The following is a 20,423-nucleotide window of genomic DNA, read 5'->3' as shown; positions in this document are numbered from 1 at the left end:
GTATAAAGTCCAGTCTTTCTTTATTTTCTCTCCTGTATTTACATTAATTACTTATATAAACCTCTTTTACAGTCTCTTGCAAGGGGAGGCATTGCAGACGGGCAGCTTAACGCAAACTTCAGACGAAGATCTGACAGAGTCACTCGATTCATCAGGACCTGAATATCATTGGCATATGGAAGCGGAAAGCAGCAATCAGAGTGCGGACAAACTGCACACGTGTCTTGTGTGTGGACGTGGATTCAACCGAAGGTGCAGCCTGGGGAGGCACAAGTGTTACCAAAGCGAGGACAGTCCATGCAAATGTCAGGAATGCAGGAAGGGATTCAGTTGCCTCTCCGAGCTGGAGACTCATCATCGCAGTCACTCTGTGAAATGGCCGTTCACCAGTTCCGTGTGCGGGAAGGGATTCAGTTTTTCATTCGTCCTGCAGAATCACCAGCGAGTTCAGACCGGGGAGAGGCGGTTCACCTGCTCCGTGTGTGGGAATTCACTCTCTCCTCCACCCTGCTGAGACACCAGCTGCTCCACACTGATGAGAGGCTGTTCACCTGCTCCGAGTGCGGGAAAGGATTCGCTCATCCCTTCTCTATGCGTGAACACCAGCTGGTTCACACTGATGAGAAGCCATTCTCCTGCTCCGAGTGTGGGAAAGGATTCACTCGTCTCACCTCTCTGCGGCTACACCAGCTGGTTCACACTGACGAGAAACCATTTAAATGTTCCGACTGCGACAAAAGTTTCAAATGCTCCAAGGGCCTGAAGATGCATCGACGCATCCACACCGGGGAGAGGCCGTTCAGCTGCTCTCACTGCGGGAAGAGGTTTATGCGCTCATCCGATCTTCAGAAACACCAGTTCACCCACACCAGGAAGAGGCCATTCCCCTGCTCAGTGTGTGAAAAGGGATTCACCAGTTCATCTCACCTGCTGAGACACCAGCGAGTTCACACCTGAGCGCACTGGTCCCATTCTGCTGTTAATCACATGAAGGACTGTTCTGTGTTAATAATAGCAATTACGGGGTTGGGGGGGCGGGGGGCGGTTTGAAGATGCTGATGATAACCCCAGTAACTAGGCTGGGGTTCAAGAGGTGTCAGCCTCGGCTCAGTGGGTGACACTCTCAACCTAGAGTCAGAAGGTCGTGGGTTTGAGTCCCACTCTGGAGACTTGAGCACGTAATCTAGGCTAACACTCCAGAGCAGTACTGAGGGAGAGCTGCTCTGTCAGAGGTGCCATCTTGTGGATGCGACGTTAAATTGAGGCCCCGTCTGCCCTCTCAGGTGTGTGTAAAAGATCCCGTGGCTGTTATTTTGAAAAACGGAAGGGAGAAAGTATCTCGACTCGGAAGTTCAGAAAGTAGAATAAGGAGCGAATGTATATCAAGGGGCAGAAAACACTGGTAGGAGTAGTATATAGGCCCCCTAACCATAGCTAAACTGTTAGACAGAATATTAATCATGAAATAGTAGGAGCTTGCAACAAAAGTAATGCAATAATCTTGGGGGACTTTAATCTTCATATATAAAATTCTAACAGGACTAGACAGACTAGATGCAGGAAGGATGTTCCCGATGGCGGGGGAGTCCAGAACCAGGGTTCACAGTTTAAGGATAAGGGGTAAGCCATTGAGGACTGAGATGAGGAGGAATTTCTTCAACCAAAGAGTGGTGAACCTGTGGAATTCTCTACCACAGAAGGCAGTGGAGGCCAGTTCATTAAATATATTCAAGAAACAGTTGGATATATTTCTTAAGGCTAAAGGGATCAAGGGATATGGGGAGAAGGCAGGGACAGGGTACTGAATTTGGATGATCAGCCATTATCTCATTGAATGGCGGAGCAGGCTCAAGGGCCCGAATGGCCTACTCCTGCTCCTATCTTCTATGTTTCTATAGAATGGACAAATCAAATTGGCAAAGGCAGTCTGGAGGATGAGTTCATGGGATGCATTTGGGACAGTTTCCTAAAACAACATGTCATGGAGCCAACCTGGGAACAGGCTATTTTAGATCATGTGTTGTGTAATGAGACAGGGTTAATTAGCAATCTCATAATAAAGGATCCTCTGGGGCAGAGTGATCATAATATGATAGAATTTTACGTTAATTTTGAGAGCGACTTGCCTCAGTCCAAAACTAGAGACTTAAACTTAAATAAAGCCTATTGCACAGGTATGAGGGGTGAGTTGGCTATGATAGATAGGAAAAATAGATTAAAAGGTACAGCAGTAGATAAGCAGTGGCTAGCATTTAAAGAAATATTTCATAATTCTCCACAAAAATACATTCCATTGGGAAATGAAAACTCCACAGGAAAAGTGATCCAACCGTGGCTAACTAAAGACGTTAAAGGATAGCATTAGATTGAAAGAAGAAGCTTATAATGTTACAAAGAATAATAGTAAGCCTGAGGATTGGGAGTTTCAGAAACCAGTAAAGGTCGACAAAAATTGATAAAAAAAAGGGAAAAAGTAGAATGAGAGAAAACTAGTAAGAAATATAAAAGCAGATTGTAAGAGTTTCTACAAGTATGTAAAAAGGAAAAGAGTAGCAAAAGTAAACATTGGTCCCTCAGAGGCTGAGACAGGAGAAAATATTATGGGGAATAAGAAAATAGCAGAAACGTTAAAAAAATGTCTTCACAGTAGAAGACACAAAAAGCATACCAAAAATCGTGGGGAAAGGTAAATCATGCTTGACTAATCTACTGGAATTTTTTGAGGATGTAACTGGTAAAATAGATAAGGGAGAACCAGTGGATGTGGTGTATTTGGACTTTCAGAAGGCTTTCGATAAGGTCCCGCATAAGAGATTAGCGTGCAAAATTAAGGCACATGGGATTGGGGGCAAGGTATTGACTTGGATAGAGAACTGGTTGGCGGACAGAAAGCAAAGAGTTGGAATAAACGGGTCGTTTTCCGTGTGGCAGGCAGTGACTAGTGGGAACTGCAAGGATCGGTCCTAGGACCCCAGCTGTTCACTATATATTAATGATCTGGACGAGGGAATTGGATGTAATATCTCCAAATTTGCAGATGACACAAAACTGGGTGGGAGGGTAAGCTGTGAGGAGGATGTCGTGAAACTCCAGTACGATTTGGACAGGTTGGGTGATTGGGCAGAAACATGGCAAATGCACTATAATGTGGATAAATGTGAGGTTATCCACTTTGGTGGCAAAAACAGGAAGGCAGATTATTATTTGAATGGCAATAGATTGGGAGAAGGGGAAGTGCAAAGAGACCTGGGTGTTCTTGTGCACCAGTCACTGAAGGTAAGCATGCAGGTGCAGCAGGCGGTTAAGAAGGCAAATGGTATGTTGGCCTTTGTAGCAAGAGGGTTCGAATATAGGAACAAGGATGTCTTGCTACAGTTGTACAGGGCCTTGGTGAGACCACACCTTGAGTATTGTGTGCAGTTCTGGTCACCTTACCTGAGGAAGGACGTTCTTGCCATGGAAGGAGTGCAGCGAAGATTCACCAGGCTGATACCTGGGATGGCAGGAATGACGTATGAGGAGAGATTGTGTTGATTGGGCTTATACTCACTGGAGTTTAGAAGATTGAGAGGGGATCTCATCGAAACCTATAAAATTCTGTCAGGCCTGGACAGACTAGATGCAGGAAGGATGCATCTGATGGCTGGGGAGTCCAGAACCAGAGGCCATAGTTTGAGGATAAGGGGTAAGCCATTTAGGACTGAAATGAGGAGGAATTTCTTCACCCAGAGAGTGGTGAACCTCTGGAATTCTCTGCCACAGAGGGCGGTGGAGGCCAGTTCATTAAATATATTCAAGAAAGAGTTGGATATATTTCTTAAGGCTAAAGGGATCAAGGGATATGGGGAGAAGGCAGGGACAGGGTACTGAATTTGGATGATCAGCCATGATCTCATTGAATGGCGGAGCAGGCTCGAAGGGCTGAATGGCCTACTCCTGCTCCTATCTTCTATGTTTTTTTCTATGAACCAAGGGTGTAATGAGGGTGAGGAACTTAACAAAATTAATATAAGTAGAGAAAAGATACTAGGAAAACTAATAGGACAAAAAGCCGACAAATCCCCTGGACCTGACGGCCTACATCCTAGGGTTGTAAAAGAGGTGGCTGAAGAGATAGTGGATGCATTGGTTTTGATCTTCCAAAATTCCCTAGATTGTAGAATGGTCCCAGCGGATTGGAAGGTCGCAAATGTAACAGGGCCATTCAAGGAAGGTGGGAGAGAGAAAAACGGAACTACAGGCCAGTTAGCTTGACATCAGTGTAGGATAGGGTGTATCTTTAGGATTTAGTAAACATTATTAAGATTCGATAACCATTCTAATATATCAATCTATCTATATATATAAAAGGATCGATCTGTCTGCCTGTCTGTCTGTCTATCTGTCTGTCTGTCTATCTGTCTGTCTGTCTGTCTGTCCTTCGGTGTGCATCTGTCCGGCTATGCACTCGAAAGTTATAGAGCGTACCTACATGTGCGTTACCTCAAAAGAAAGCATACCATTCCAAAACGGTTGAAAGCGTATTTACGTTTCGGCCGGACAACAATTGCGCCCGTGGTATCCAAAAAACGTTCAAAATTCCGCTCATTAGCATCTCATTATCCGCTCATTAGCAATAGAGTGACGTCGAGGTCGACCAATCATACGCCGGGTTCCTGGCGCGTGCGGGCGGGCCCTCCTACAGTCGAGTGACGGGATGATTGACCAATCCTACGCTTCGGTGACCTGACGGTCGACCAATCGGTGCGTGTGTGGGCGGGCCTTATCGTTCTGAACCGACGTGATTCGCCGCCATCTTGATTCCAAACTTTTCATTTCTTTTTCCCGCTTTCTGCGTGTTTCTTTTCAAATCTACATTTCCAGCAAAAAAAAAGTTGCTTTTAAAAGACAAATTGTTTTTTAAAAAAGTTAATTAATTTGTAAATCTTTTGTCTAACCTCTATAATTTTCCTACCTTTCACCGTTTTTCCAGGCCTCAAAGCCTGGGCATCTGTTGACCAGCCACGCCTGAGCTAGGCGCCTACCGTCGCGATCGACAAAAGCCCAGTGGTCGCCGCCATTTTTGTGAAGGCTGGAGGGGGCGGGCTTGAGCCGAGCATTGCCACCGCCGCCATCTTAGTAAAGGCGGGCGGGGCGGGAGTCAGCGTCTGCGTCATCTTCTGCCCAGAGCGCGACTTGAGTCCGGCCGGGCCTCATGCGGTAGGTTGCACACGGCGGCGTCTCTCTGGTCTTGAAGCCGGCTCGGGCGGGGAGCCGGGCTCGAGAGAGCAGGAGGGCGTGGCTCTGGAGAGCGGGAGGGCGGGGGGCGGGGCTCAGGACATCGGCGGGCGAGGCTCGCGACATCAGGAGATCCGGGGGTGGGACACCGGGTGATCGGGGGGTGGGACATCGGGAGATCGGGGGACGGGAGATTGGGAGATCGGGGGTGGGACATCGGGAGATCGCGGGGCGGTTCATCGGGAGATCGGGGGGCGGGGCATCGTGAGATCGCGGGGTGGGACATCGGGAGATCGGGGGACAGGAGATCGGGGGCGGGACATCAGGAGATCGGGGGTGGGGCTCGGGGACTCCCCTTCTCCCCTCCTCTCCCCCTCCCCTCCCCCCTACCCTTCCTCCCTCCCCATCCCACTACACCCCATTCTCCCCCCTCCACCTCCCCCTCCCACTCCCCCCTCCCCGCTCCCCCTCCAACTCCCCCCTCCCCCTCCCCTTTCACTCCACCCTCCCCCCTCCTCCCCCCCTCCCCCCTGATGTTTTTATACCAGGCTCCGACTCACTGCTCCCGCTGGTCCCGACTGGTCTCGGGCCTCCCTGGTCGCGCCGGTTTTTATACCGGGCTCCGACTCACTGCTCCCGCTGGTCCCGACTGGTCTCAGGCCTCGCCTCTCTCCGGTTTTTATACCGGGCTCCGACTCACTGCTCCCGCTGGTCCCGACTGGTCTCGGGCCTCGCCTCTCTCCGGTTTTTATACCGGGCTCCGACTCACTGCTCCCGCTGGTCCCGACTGGTCTCGGGCCTCGCCTCTCTCCGGTTTTTATACCGGGCTCCGACTCACTGCTCCCGCTGGTCCCGACTGGTCTCGGGCCTCGCCTCTCTCCGGTTTTTATACCGGGCTCCGACTCAGTATCAACCACACAGCCGATTTTAGTATCATCTGCAAACTTCTTAATCGTACCGCCTATATTCAAGTCTATATCATTGATATATACCACAGAAAGCAAGGGACCTGGTACTGAGCCCTGCGGAACCCCACTGGAAACAGCCTTCCAGTCACAAAAACACCCATCAACCATTAGCCTCTGCTTCCTGTCTCCGAGCCAGTTTTGAATCCAACTTGACACTTTGCCTTGGATCCCATGGGCTTTGAACTCCATGACCAGTGTGCCATGTGAAACCTTATCAAAAGCCTTGCTAAAGTCCATATACACTACATCAAATGCCCTACCTTCATCTACCCTCCTTGTTACCTCCTCAAAAAATTCAATCAAGTTTGTCAGACACGACCTTCCCTTAACAAATCCGTGCTGACTATCCTTGATTAATCTGTGTCTTTCTAAATGAAGATTTATCCTGTCCTTCAGAATTTTTCCCAATAATTTTCCTACCACCGAGGTTAGGCTGACTGGCCTGTAATTACTCGGTCTATCTTTTTTCTCCTTTTTTAACAAGGATGCCACATTAGCAGTCCTCCAGTCCTCCGGCACCACACCTGAAGCCAGAGAGGATTGAAAAATGATGGTCAGGGCCTCTGCTATTTCCTCTTTTGCTTCGCTTAACAGGCTGGCATACATTTCATTCGGGCCTGGGGATTTATCCACTTTTAAAACTGCTAAACCCCTTAATACTTCCTCTCCCACTATGTTTACTTCATCTAATTTTTCACACTCCTCCCCCCGATAGCAAAGTCTGCTTCGCCCCTCTCCTTTGTGAAAACAGACGCAAAGTATTCATTAAGAACCCTATCGACATCTCCCGCCTCCACACACAGATTACCCTCATGATCTCAAATAGGCCCTACCCTTTCTTTAGTTATCCTCTTACTCTTAATATATTTATAAAACATCTTTGGGTTTTCCTTGATTTTACTTGCCAAGAATTTTTCATGCTCTCTCTTTGCTTTCCTAATATCCTTTTTAATTGCACCCCTGCACTTTCTGCACTCCTCTAAAGATTCTGGAGTATTTAGCCCTCGGTATCTGTCATACGCCTCCCTTTCTTCCTTTATCCTACCCTGTATGTCCCTAGACATCCAGGGAACTCTAGATTTGTTCAGAAGTCCAGAAACCTTGTTGGGCTTGCTACATACTGACTAAAAAAGTTCTCCTGGATGCATTTTAGGAATTCCAAACCCTCTATACCCTTCATACTAATTTTATCCCAGTTAATACTGAAGTACTTGAAATCCCGTACTATTACTGCCCTATAGTTTATGCACTTCTCAGAAATTTGCCTATATATTTGTTCTATCTCCCTCTCACTGTTTGGGGATCTGTAGTACACACCCAGCAGTTACTTCATGAATGAAGTTTTATTCCCATCGAGGTTCTGGATGTCACTATGGGGGAATGGAACATTTTAGATAAAGAGTAAAGCAACCTCTACACTGTCCCATCAAATACTCCCAGGGCAGGTACAGCACGGGTTGGAATACAGAGTAAAGCTCCCTCTACACTGTCCTATCAAACACTCCCAGGGCAGGTACAGCACAGGTTAGATACAGAGTAAAGCTCCCTCTACACTGTCCCATCAAATACTCCCAGGGCAGGTACAGCACGGGTTAGAATACAGAGTAAAGCTCCCTCTACACTGTCCTATCAAACACTCCCAGGGCAGGCACAGCACAGGTTAGATACAGAGTAAAGCTCCCTCTACACTGTTCCATCAAACACTCCCAGGGCAGGTACAGCACGGGTTAGATACAGAGTAATACTCCCTCTACACTGTCCCATCAAACACTCGCAGGGCAGGTACAGCACGGGTTAGATACAGAGTAAAGCTCCCTCTACACTGTCCGATCACACACTCCCAGGGCAGGTACAGCATGGGTTAGAATCAGAGTAAAGCTCCGTCTACACTGCCCCATCAAACATTCCCAGGGCAGGCACAGCATGGGATAGATACAGAGTAAAGCTCCCTCTACACTGTCCCATCAAACACTCCCAGGGCAGGTACAGCACGGGTTAGATACAGAGTAATGCTCCCTCTACACTGTCCCATCAAACACTCCCAGGGCAGGTACAGCACGGGTTAGATACAGACTAAAGCTCCCTCTACTCTGTCCCATCAAACACCCCCAGGGCAGGTACAGCACGGGTTAGATACAGAGTAAAGCTCCCTCTACACTGTCCCATCAAACACTCCCAGGGCAAGTACAGCACGGGTTAGATACAGAGTAATGCTCCCTCTACACTGTCCCATCAAACACTCCCAGGACAGGTACAGCATGGGTTAGATATAGAGTAAAGCTCCCTCTACTCTGTAAAATACCCTTGTCGTGTATACATATATCTGTAGGATTAGGGTTTGGTTTAATCTCATGTGATGAAGGTTTTTCTGCTTTCTGTTGACTTGTGGATTTGTGCTGTGGTAGAAATGATGAAATGGTTAAATTTTTCATTCCCAGGATGTTTCCGGGTTTGATAATATCCGTTCACAATTGAGCCGACAGTGCTGCTTGCTTCCTGCTGAAGTCCAGGATGTCTGATCCCTGCCTGTTTGACCACAACTTTGTCAACACAATGGGCTGAAGACAGCGACAGGAAGTGGGACAATGGGCCCTGGATGATCAACAAGTTGGCATCTGGTGTTTTGTCAGGAAGTCCCTCATTTCCGGGCCTCTTTTTCACAAACTCTGTTCAGGCCCCAATAAATCATCTGGGAACGTAGGCCTGACTAGAGGCCTTTGTTCTGGAGCAACAGGATTGAAAAGCAGAGAAGTGATATTAACCTCAGATACAACCTTGGTTAGACTGCACTGAGGATACTGGGCCCAGTTCTGGTCTCCACATTAAAACAAGGAGATTGAGGCACTGGAGAAGTTGCAGAAAAGATTGACAAGAATGATACCAGAACTGAAAGGTTATAACTATCAGGAAAGACTGCACAGGCTGGGGCGCTTGGCTGAGGGGGTTTGATAGGGTCGAGGGAGAGAAGATATTTCTGCTGGTGGGGGAGTCTAAAACTAGGGGTCATAAATATAAGATCATCACTAATAAATCCAATAAGGAATTCAGGGGAAACTTCTTTAACATAGAAACATAGAAGATAGGAGCAGGAGTAGGCCAATCGGCCCCTCGAGCCTGCTCCGCCATTCAATGCGATCATGGCTGATCATCCAAATTCAGTACCCTGTCCCTGCCTTCTCCCCATATCCCTTGATCCCTTTAGCCTTGCGAAATATATCCAACTCCTTCTTGAATATATTTAATGAATTGGCCTCTACTGCCTTCTGTGGTAGAGAATTCCACAGGTTCACCACTCTCTGGGTGAAGAAATTCCTCCTCATCTCTGTCCTAAATGGCATACTCCTTATCCTTAGACTGTGACCCCTGATTCTGGACTCCCCGACCATCGGGAACATACTTCCTGCATCTAGTCTGTCCAGTCCTGTCAGAATTTTATAAGTTTCAATGAGATCCCCTCTCATTCTTCTAAACTCCAGCGAGTACAAGCCCAATCGACCCAAACTCTCCTCATACGTCATTCCTGCCATCCCAGGTATCAGTCTGGTGAATCTTCGCTGCACTCCCTCCATGGCAAAAACATCCTTCCTCAGATAAGGCGACCAAAACTGCACACAGTACTCAAGGTGCGGTCTCACCAAGGCCCTGTACAACTGCAGCAAGACATCCTTGTTCCTGTACTCGAACCCTCTCACTATGAAGGCCAACATTACCCAGAGAGTGGTGAGAATGTGGACCTCGCTACCACAGGAGTGGTTGAGGCGAATAGCAAAGGTACATTCAAGGAGAAGCTAGATAAAGAGGAGGGTGAAAGGAATAGAAGGATGTGTTGACGGGGTTCGATGAAGAAGGGTGGGAGGAGGCTCGTGTGTAGCAGAAACACTGGCACGGATCTGTTGGGTCGAATGGCCCGTTTCTGTGCTGTGAATTAGATGGAATGACAACCTGTTGTGCAAACCTGCTGACAACAACAACAACTTGCGTTTATGGAGCGCCTTTAATGCAGTGAAATGTCCCCCGGCACTTCACAGGAGCGTTATCAAACAAAACTCGAGACTGAGCCACACAAGGAGATGTGAGGACTGATGACAAAAAGCCTGGTCAAAGAGGTAGGTTTTAAGGAGCATCTTAATGGAGGAAAGCGAAGTGGAGAGGTGGAGAGGTTTAGGGAGGGAATTCCAGAGCTTCGGGCCCAGGCAGCTGAAGGCACAGCCACCAATGGTGGAGCGATTAAAGTCAGGGATGCTCAAGAGGCCAGAATTGGAGGAGCGCAGAGATCTGGAAGGTTTGTGGGGCTGGAGGAGGTTACAGAGATAGGGAGAGACCGAGGGCCAAGGAGGGATTTGAGAACAAGGATGAGATCGCTGGACCGGGAGCCAATGTAGGTCAGCGAGCACAGGGTGAACGGGACTTGGTGCGAGTTAGGACACGAACAGTTGAGTCTGGAGGTAACAAAGGTTTGGATGAGGGTTTCAGGCAGGAAACGTGGCAGTGAATTCACTCACACCAAGCTCGCACAGATAGCAGTGTGATAATGACCAGATAATCTGTATTGGTGATGTTGGGTGAGCGATAAATATTGGCCCAGGACACAGGGAGAACTCCCCCGGCCCTTTTTAGTTTTTTAAACTGTCATTCAAGTTTCCCGCCCTCTATTGTGAAGGGTGGGTATCCGCTGGGATACAGTCCCACAGTCACTGGTTGCCTTCTAGTGCCCCTCCGAGTGGCCAATGTGTGAGGGTGTGCAGTGACTTGGCAGCCTATTCAACCTTGGGGGCATCACAGACAAAATCAAGCCCACTTTGCAGACTCGGCCTTTGCTGCCGGGGTGACTGGACAGTGATCAGTACCAGGAGCCCAAGGGCACTGAGGCTAACTGCAGTCTCCCCCCAACTGCATCCCAGGCCGGGATCAGCTGAGCACCCCCACAGTGAGCAGCTGGAATGTGCAACCTATCCTGGGGAGCGGGGGAAAGGGAGGTCAAGGGTCAGCACAGAATGTCAGTCGACCTTGACCCCCAGACTCCCTCGCTCATAGAATCATAGAAATTTACAGCACAGAAGGAGGCCATTCGGCCCATCTTGTCCATGCCGGCCGACAAAGAGCTCTCCACCCTAATCTCACTTTCCAGCTCTTGGTCCGTAGCCCTGTAGGTTACAGCACTTCAGGTGCATATCCAAGTACTTTTTAAATGTGACGAGGGTCTCTGCCTCTACCACCCTGTCAGGCAGTGAGTTCCAGACCCCCACCACCCTCTGGGTGAAAACATTTCTCCTCAAATCCTCCCTAAACCTTCAACCAATTACTTTAAATCTATGCCTCCTGATTATTGACTCTTCTGCTAAGGGAAATAGGTCCTTCCTATCCACTCTTATCTAGGTCCCTCATAATTTCATACACGTCAATCAGGTCTCCCCTCAGCCTCCTGTGTTGCAAAGAAAACAACCGCAGCCTATCCAATCTTTGCTCATAGTTAAAATTCCCCAGCCCAGGCAATATACTCGTAAATCTCCTCTGTACCCCCTCTAGTGCAATCACATCCTTCCTGTAATGTGGTGACCAGAACTGCACACAGTATTCTAGCTGCGGCCTAACTAGTGTTTTATACAGTTCAAGCATAACCTCCCTGCTCTTATATTCTACGCCTCGGCTAATAAAGGCAAGTATCCCATATGCCTTCTTAACCACCTTATCTACCTGTCCTGCTACCTTCAGGGATCTGTGGACATGCACTCCAAGGTCCCTCTGATCTTCTGCACTTCTCAGTGTCCAACCATTTATAGTGTATTTCCTTGTCTTGTTAGCCCTCCCCAAATGCATTACCTCGCACTGGTCCAGGTGGAATTCCATTTGCCACTGTTCTGCCCAGCTGACCAGTCCATTGATATCTTCCTGCAGTCTGCAGCTTTCTTCTTCATTATCAACCACACAAACAATTTTTGCATCATCTGCAAACTTCTTAATCATACCCCCTACATTCAAGCCCAAATCATTGCTCTCGACCACACAGAAAAATAAAGTTGTGCATGACGTCATGACATCTGCACCTTTTATGACATCAAGACGTCCCAGTGCGCGTCACCCGCTGCCCGCCCACTGCTCCCATGATTGCTCTCCCTATTGGTCGGCGGTCACATCAATCCTGCCCGCTGCCCATGGTCACGTGCCCCTGAGGCGCTCTCCGGCTCCGCCCGAGTGAAGTCGCTCCATTCGGTGCCTGCGGAGCCCTCGGACTCTCAGGTTTGGATTCCCCTTTATTCTCTCCCCTCCTCTGATCTCAATCGGATCTGGGGTAAAACTCACTTTCCCTCACTGATTGCAGCTGTTCACCAACACCGACTTTACAAAGAAAGCCCCACGCGGCAGGCCTGGAGCTCAGGGGCCCAGCACGCAGGTGCAGGGGAGGATGATTGTCAGGGGCTGAGGGTGTGATCTAAGCATGCGCGGTGCGGGCCAGGCGCCTGTGGAGCAGGAGAGGGTGGGGCCATGGGGCGCATGTGTGGGGTCAGCCACACCTCAGCGCAACAGCCGGAGTGCTTTCTGGAGCGCAGGGGCTTGTGGGGATTGCAGCCGCCATTACTATTGATCCTTTCAACCAACCTGTGCAGCAACTGGGGCCTGAAAATCAGCTTCACTGCCCCTGGGCTGGAAAAGGGCGACATGAGGCAACATTCTCCCTCTTACCCCTTTCTACACTCTTTTTACAGGGTTTTAGAAGTGGAGCATTTATAGACAGGAAGCTCAAACCAAACATCACGTCAGGATCAGACAGAGTCACTCGATTGATCAGGACCTGAATATCATCAGCCTTTGCACATGGAAGGAGAGAGCAGTGATCGCAGCGCTGACAAACCGCACACGTGTTCCGTGTGTGGACTCGGATTTAGCCGATCGCCTGACCTGGCGAGACACGTGCACCGTCACACCGGGGAGAAACCGGGTAAAGGTGGGGACGGCAGAAAGGGATTCAGTTCCCCGTCTGCGTCGGAAGTTCATCGGCGCAGTCACACTGGGGACAGTGCATTCACGTGCTCCATGTGTGGAAAGGGATTTGTTTATCCATCTCACCTGCTGAGACACCAACTTGTTCACACTGACAAGACACTGTTTAACTGTTCTTACTGTCGGAAGAGCTTTAAATGCTCTGGGACTCTGCAGGAACACCAGCTAATTTACACCGATGAGAGGCCATTTACGTGTTCTGACTGTGGGAAGAGCTTTAAAAGCTCTCAGAATCAGATGACACACCAGCGAGTTCACACTGGTGAGAGGCCATTCACCTGCTCTGAGTGTGGGAAGGGATTCACTCAGTCATCCAACCTGTTGGCACACTGGCAAGTTCACACTGGGGAGAGGCCGTTTAAATGTTCTGACTGTGGGAAGAGGTTTAAAAGGTCCGGAGATCTGAAGGGACACCAGCGTACTCACACTGGGGAGAAGCTGTTTACCTGCTCCATGTGTGGGAAGCGATTCACTGATTCATCCAACATGCTGACACACCAGCGAGTTCACACTGGGGAGAAGCCATTTAAATGTTCTGACTATGGAAAGAGGTTTAAAAGGTCCAGAGATCTGAAGGGACACCAGCGTACTCACACTGGGGAGAGACCGTTCACCTGCTCCGTGTGTGGGAAGGGCTTCACTCAGTCATCCAACCTGTTGACACACCAGCGAGTTCACACTGTTCTGTAGCGCAGGGCCCTGGAGACAGCTGGGGTGACATGAACGTGGAATGGATGAATGTTTTACAATTTCTTGTACTGTTGTTTAATCTTTCAATCTGTTATGCTGATGATTCCCTTGATTTGACTGTTCATAGTGTTACATACAATGTACAGCACAGAAACAGGCCATTCGGCCCAACTGGTCCATGCCAGTGTTTATGCCCCACACCCACCCTACTTCAATTAACCCGATCAACATATCCTCCCATTCCGTTCTCCCTCATGTAGCTTCCTCATAAATGCATCTATGCTGTCCACCTCAACCACTCCCTGTGGTAGCGAGTTCCCCATTCTAACCATTCCCTGGGTAAAGACAGTTCTCCTGAATTCATTACTGGATTTATAAGTGACTATTATATTTATGGCCCCTTAAATATGATGAGATTCTGTTAAGCTGACCAGTATGTTGTTGTACTTTATCTTTGTCTGATGAATGAAACATTACTGAGCCCCTGTACCCATGTTATGGGATGAAGTGCCAGACAAGTGAAGGCACAACGTCTGGGTGTGAATCTAATAATAACCTCATGGACCGTATAGGTGTGATAACCAGACGGGCTTGTGGTTATAGTCTGGTCACAGATGGACCAAATTCCCTGAATTAGCAGGAGTTCAGGAGGCGGTCAACAGACGGGTCCAAACAATCCCATTTCCTGAGCGGTAACCAAGCTTGTGTATAAGAACAGGCCACTTAAGTCGTTGTCAGTTGGAACAGACTCAAGAAGATCGCGCGCGAATCCACTGTACTTCTATTCTCCAGATTGAGGGAATTATCACCGATCTGTGTTATGCAGCACTCTTAATAATGCTTGGAGAGACAATTTGTGTTCCTGTGAGCTTGATTATCTGGAATCTGAAACCCTGGGACTCCCGATCATTAGAGTCAACCTCAGTGTGTGGAAAGGGATTCCCTGGTGTATCCCACCCGCTGACACACCAGAGTGTCCACATTGTGTCTCAATTTCTCTGCTCTCCTCACTCACTCCAACCTACCTCCCTCTGAGCTTGCAGTATCCCGTTCTCTCCGATCCAACCCTAACATTGTTATTAAACCTGCTGACAAGGGTGGTGCTGTTGTTGTTTGCCAAACCAACCTCTACTGTGCGGAGGCTGAACACCAACTCTCTGACACCTCCTCCTACCTCCCCCTGGACCATGACCCCACTACCACATCAAGCCATTGTTTCCAGGACTGTCACTGACTTCATCTCCTCTGGAGATCTTCCCTCCATGGCTGTCAACCTCATAGACTCCCAACCCCGCACAGCCTGCTTCTACCTCCTTCCCAAGAGCCACAAACATGGTTGCCCTGGTAGACCCATCAATTCAGCCTCTTCTTGCCCCACGGAACTTATCTCTTCCGATCTCAACTCTATTTTTTCTCCTCTTGTCCTGTCTCTTCCTATCTACATTCATGGGAACTAGATGTAATACCTCCAAGTGTGCAGATGACACGAAGCTGGGTGGGCGTGTGTGCTGTGAGGAGGATGCCGAGAAACTCCAGTATGATTTGGACAGGTTCGGTGACTGGGCAGAAGCATGGCAGATGCAGTATAATGTGGATAAATGCGAGGTTATCCACATTGGTGGCAAAAACAGGAAGGCAGATTATTATCTGAATGGCAATAGATTGGGAGAAAGGGAAGTGCAACGAGACCTGGGTGTTCTTGTGCACCAGTCGCTGAAGGTAAGCATGCAGGTGCAGCAGGCGGTTGAGTAGGCAAATGGTATGTTGGCCTTCGTAGCGAGAGGGTTCGAGTACAGGAACAAGGATGTCTTGCTGCAGTTGTACAGGGCCTTGGTGAGACCACACCTTGAGTATTGTGTGCAGTTTTGGTCGCCTTATCTGAGGAAGGATGTTCTTGCCATGGAGGGAGTGCAGCGAAGATTCACCAGACTGATACCTGGGATGGCAGGAATGACGTATGAAGAGCGATTGGGTCGATTAGGCTTATATTTGCTAGAGTTTAGAAGAATGAGAGGGGATCTCATTGAAACTTATAAAATTCTAACAGGACTAAACAGACTAGATGCAGGAAGGATGTTCCCAATGGCGGGCGAGTGTAGAACCAGGGGTCACAGTTTAAGGATAAGGGGTAAGCCATTTAGGACAGAGATGAGGAGGAATTTCTTCACCCAGAGAGTGGTGAACCTGTGGAATTCTCTACCACAGAAGGCAGTTGAGGCCAATTCATTAAATATATTCAAGAAGGAGTTAGATATATTTCTTAAGGCTAAAGGGATCAAGGGATATGGGGAGAACGCAGGGACAGGGTACTGAATTTGAATGATCAGCCATGATCTCATTAAATGGCAGAACAGGCTCGAGGGGCCAAATGACCTACTCCTGCTCCTATCTTCTATGTTTCTATGACTCTTCCGACGCCCTCTGCCACTTTAACAGTTTCCAGTTTCCTGGCCCCAACCGTCTCCTTTTCACTATGGACGTCAAATCCCTCTACACCTCCATCCCCCACCAGAATGGCCTGAGGGCGCTCCGCTTCTTCCTTGAACAGAGGCCCAACCAGTCCCCATCCACCATCACCCTCCTCTGCCTGGCTGAGCTTGTTCTCACATTGAACAACTTCTCCTTTGACTCCACTCACTTCCTCCAAATTAAAGGTGTTGCTATGGGAACCGCATGGGCCCTAGCTAGGCCTGCCTTTTTGTGGGATATGTGGATCATTCTTTAAGAACATAAGAAATAAGAGCAGGAGTCGGCCATACGGCCCCTCGAGCCTGCTCCGCCATTCAATAAGATCATGGCTGATCATCGACCTCAACTCCACTTTCCCGCCCGATCTCCATATCCCTCGATTCCCCTAGAGTCCAAAAATCTATCGCTCTCAGCCTTGAATATACTCAACGACTGAGCCTCCACAGCCCTCTGGGGCAGAGAATTCCAAAGATTCACAACCCTCTGAGTAAAGAAATTCCTCCTCACCTCAGACCTAAATGGCCTACCCCTTATCCTGAGATTATGTCCCCTATTTCTAAGCACTCCAGCCAGGGGAAACAACCTCTCAGCATCTACCCTGTCAATCCCCTTCAGAATCTTGTATGTTTCAATGAGATCACTTCTCATTCTTCTAAACTCCAGAGAGTATCGGCCCATTCGACACAATCTCTCATCATAGGACAGCCCTCTCATCCCAGGAATCAATCTAGTGAACCTTTGTTGCACTGCCTCCAAGGCAAGTATATCCTTCCTTAGATAAGGAGACCAAAACTGTGCACAGTACTCCAGGTGAGGTCTCACCAAGGCCCTGTACAATTGTAGCAAGACTTCCTTACTCTTATACTCCAACCCCTTTGCAATAAAGGCCAACATGCCATTTGCCTTCCTATTGCTATCTGTACCTGCATGCTAGCTTTGTTCCAGTCCTACTCAGGTCCCCTCCCTCACCTCTTTTTCTGGTACATTGATGACTGTATTGGTACCGTTTCCTGATCGCGCCCTGAACTACAACATTTCATTCACTTTGCTTCCAATTTCCACCCTTCCCTCACCTTCACATGGTCCATCTCTGACTCTTCCCTTCCCTTCCTCGACTTCTCTGTCTCCATTGCAGGGGATAGGCTATCGACCAACAACTACTATAAGCCCACTGACTCCCACAGCTACCTGGACTATACTTCCTCCCACCCCGCTTCCTGTAAGGACTCTATTCCATTCTCCCAGTTTCTCCATCTCCGCCGCATCTGCTCTAATGATGCCACCTTCCATACCAGTATTTCCGACATGTCTTCCTTTTTCCTCAACCAAGGATTCCCCTCTACTGTGGTTCAACACCAGGTTATAGTCCAACAGCTTTATTTGAAATCACAAGCTTTCGGAGCGCTGCTCCTTCGTCAGGTGAAGTGGAGAAATGCATAAAGACACAGCTTATATAGTCAGAGAATCATGTCAGATGTTTACAGGTAATGTTTCCAACTGCCATTTATCACACCTCGACAGAGAGATAATCACAGCAATCAAAGGTGTAAATGGTGTCCAAACAGGTCAGTCAGGAAAACATTACATCAAAGAACAATGAGGTGGGGTCACAAGGGGTCAAATATTGCAGATGCTGGGGTCTGTATGAAAAACAAAAAAACAGACAAAAAACATTTTTTTTGGTGGAAATCACAGCAGGTCCGGCCGCATCTGTGTAGAGAGAACAAGCCAGTGTCGACTCGAGTCTGGATGACCCTGCGTCCGGTGGGGTTACATGTAGCGTGACATGAACCCAAGATCTCGGTTGAGGCCGTCCTCATGGGTGCGGAACTTGGCTGTCAGTTTCTGCTCGACGATTTTGCGTTGTCGTGTGTCTCGAAGGCCGCCTTGGAGAATGCTTACCCGAAGATCGGAGGCTGAATGTCCTTGACTGCTGAAGTGTTCCCCGACTGGGAGGGAACACTCCTGCCTGTTGATTGTTGCACGGTGTCCGTTCATCCGTTGTCACAGTGTCTGCATGGTCTCGCCGATGTACCATGCTCCGGGGCATCCTTTCCTGCAACGTATGAGGTAGACAACGTTGGCCGAGTCACATGAGTATGTACAATGTACCTGGTGGGTGGTGTCCTCATGTGTGATGATGGTATCTGTGTTGATGATCTGGCATGTCTTGCAGAGGTTGCTGTGGCAGGGTTGTGTGGTGTCGTGGTCGCTGTTCTCCTGAAAGCTGGGTAATTTGCTGTGAACGATGGTCTGTTTGAGGTTAGGCGGCTGTTTGAAAGCGAGTAGTGGAGGCGTGGGGATGGCCTTAGCGAGGTGTTCGTCATCATCAATGACATGTTGAAGGCTGCGAAGAACATGACGTAGTTTCTCCGCTCCGGGGAAGTACTGGATGACGAAGGGTACTCTGTTGGTTGTGTCCCGTGTTTGTCTTCTGAGGAGGTCTATGCGATTTTTCGCTGTGGCCCATCGGAACTGTCGATCGACGAGTCGAGCGTCATATCCCGTTCTTACAAGGGCAAGATCATCAACACAGATACCATCATCACATGTGAGGACACCACCCACCAGGTACATGGTACATACTCATGTGACTCGGCCAACGTTGTCTACCTCATACGTTGCAGGAAAGGATGCCCCGGAGCATGGTACATCGGCGAGACCATGCAGACACTGCGACAACGGATGAAAGGACACCGCACAACAATCACCAGGCAGGAGTGTTCCCTCCCAGTCGGGGAACACTTCAGCAGTCAAGGACATTCAGCCTCCGATCTTCGGGTAAGCATTCTCCAAGGCGGCCTTCGAGCCACACGACAACGCAAAATCGTCGAACAGAAACTGATAGCCAAGTTCCGCACCCATGAGGACTGCCTCAACCGAGATCTTGGGTTCATGTCACGCTACATGTAACCCCACCTGACGCAGGGTCATCCAGACTCGAGTCGACATTGGCTTGTTCTCTCCACACAGATGCAGCCGGACCTGCTGTGATTTCCACCAAAAAAATGTTTTTTGTCTGTTTTTTTGTTTTTCATACAGACCCCAGCATCTGCAATATTTGACCCCTTGTGACCCCACCTCATTGTTCTTTGATGTAATGTTTTCCTGACTGACCTGTTTGGACACCATTCACACCTTTGATTGCTGTGATTATCTCTCTGCCGAGGTGTGATAAATGGCAGTTGGAAACATTACCTGTAAACATCTGACATGATTCTCTGACTATATAAGCTATGTCTTTATGCATTTCTCCACTTCACCTGATGAAGGAGCAGCGCTCCGAAAGCTTGTGATTTCAAATAAAGCTGTTGGACTATAACCTGGTGTTGTGAGACTTCTTACATTTGTCCACCGCAGTCCAACTCCGGCATCTCCACACCATGTCTACTGTGGTTGACATGGCCCTTGACCGTGTCCGTTCTATTTCCCGCACTTCTGCTCTCACCCCTTCCCCTCCCTCCCAGAACCTCGATAGGTTTCCCCTTGTCCTCACCTTTCACCCCACCAGCCTGCACATTCAACGGATCATCCTGCGCCATTTCCGCCACCTCCAACGTGATCCCACCACCAAACACATCTTCCCCTCAACTCCCCTTTCAGCATTCCGAAGGGACCGCTCCCTCCACAACACCCTGGTCCACTCCTCTATCACCCACAGCACCCCTTCCCCTTTGCTCGGCACCGTCCCGTGCAAGCACAGGAGATGCAACACCTGCCCTTTTACCTCCTCCCTTCCCACTGTCCAGGGCCCCAAACACCCCTTCCAGGTGAAACAGCGATTTACTTGTACTTCTTACAATCTAGTATACTGTATTCACTGCTCACAGTGCGGTCTCCTCTACATTGGGGAGACCAAACGCAGATTGGGTGACTGCCTTGCGGAACACCTCCATTCAGTCTGTAAGGGTGACCCCGAGCTTCCGGTCGCCTGTCACTTTAATTCTCCGCTCCACTCCCTCTCTGTCCTTGGCCTTTACACTGTTCCAACGAAGCTCAACGTCAGCTCGAGGAACAGCACCTCATCTTTCTATTAGGCACTTTACAGACTTCTGGACTTAACATCGAGTTCAACAATTT

At 48.9% G+C, this 20,423-nt stretch overlaps 1 protein-coding gene across 1 annotated transcript; it reads left to right on the top strand.

Moving 5' to 3' along the window:
• The first annotated feature begins 12,932 nt into the window (after positions 1–12,932).
• Positions 12,933–14,441, top strand: LOC147096583 (uncharacterized). Its single transcript, XM_085975382.1, has one exon. The coding sequence runs from the start codon at positions 12,999–13,001 to the stop codon at positions 13,872–13,874; it is 876 nt and encodes a 291-aa protein (XP_085831508.1). The 5' UTR covers positions 12,933–12,998; the 3' UTR covers positions 13,875–14,441.
• Positions 14,442–20,423: the final 5,982 nt, after the last annotated feature.

This window comes from Somniosus microcephalus, unplaced genomic scaffold (genome assembly GCF_052327205.1).
Source record: "Somniosus microcephalus isolate GS21.2 unplaced genomic scaffold, FLI_Smic_1.0 unresolved_chr1, whole genome shotgun sequence".
NCBI classification, from domain to species: domain Eukaryota; kingdom Metazoa; phylum Chordata; class Chondrichthyes; order Squaliformes; family Somniosidae; genus Somniosus; species Somniosus microcephalus.
This window is presented reverse-complemented; position numbering and strand designations above follow the sequence as displayed.

What these genes read in the sequence shown, in the direction of transcription:
- LOC147096583 (XM_085975382.1), top strand. Translation starts at nt 12,999, where the DNA reads ATGGAAGGAGAGAGCAGTGATCGCAGCGCTGACAAACCGCACACGTGT.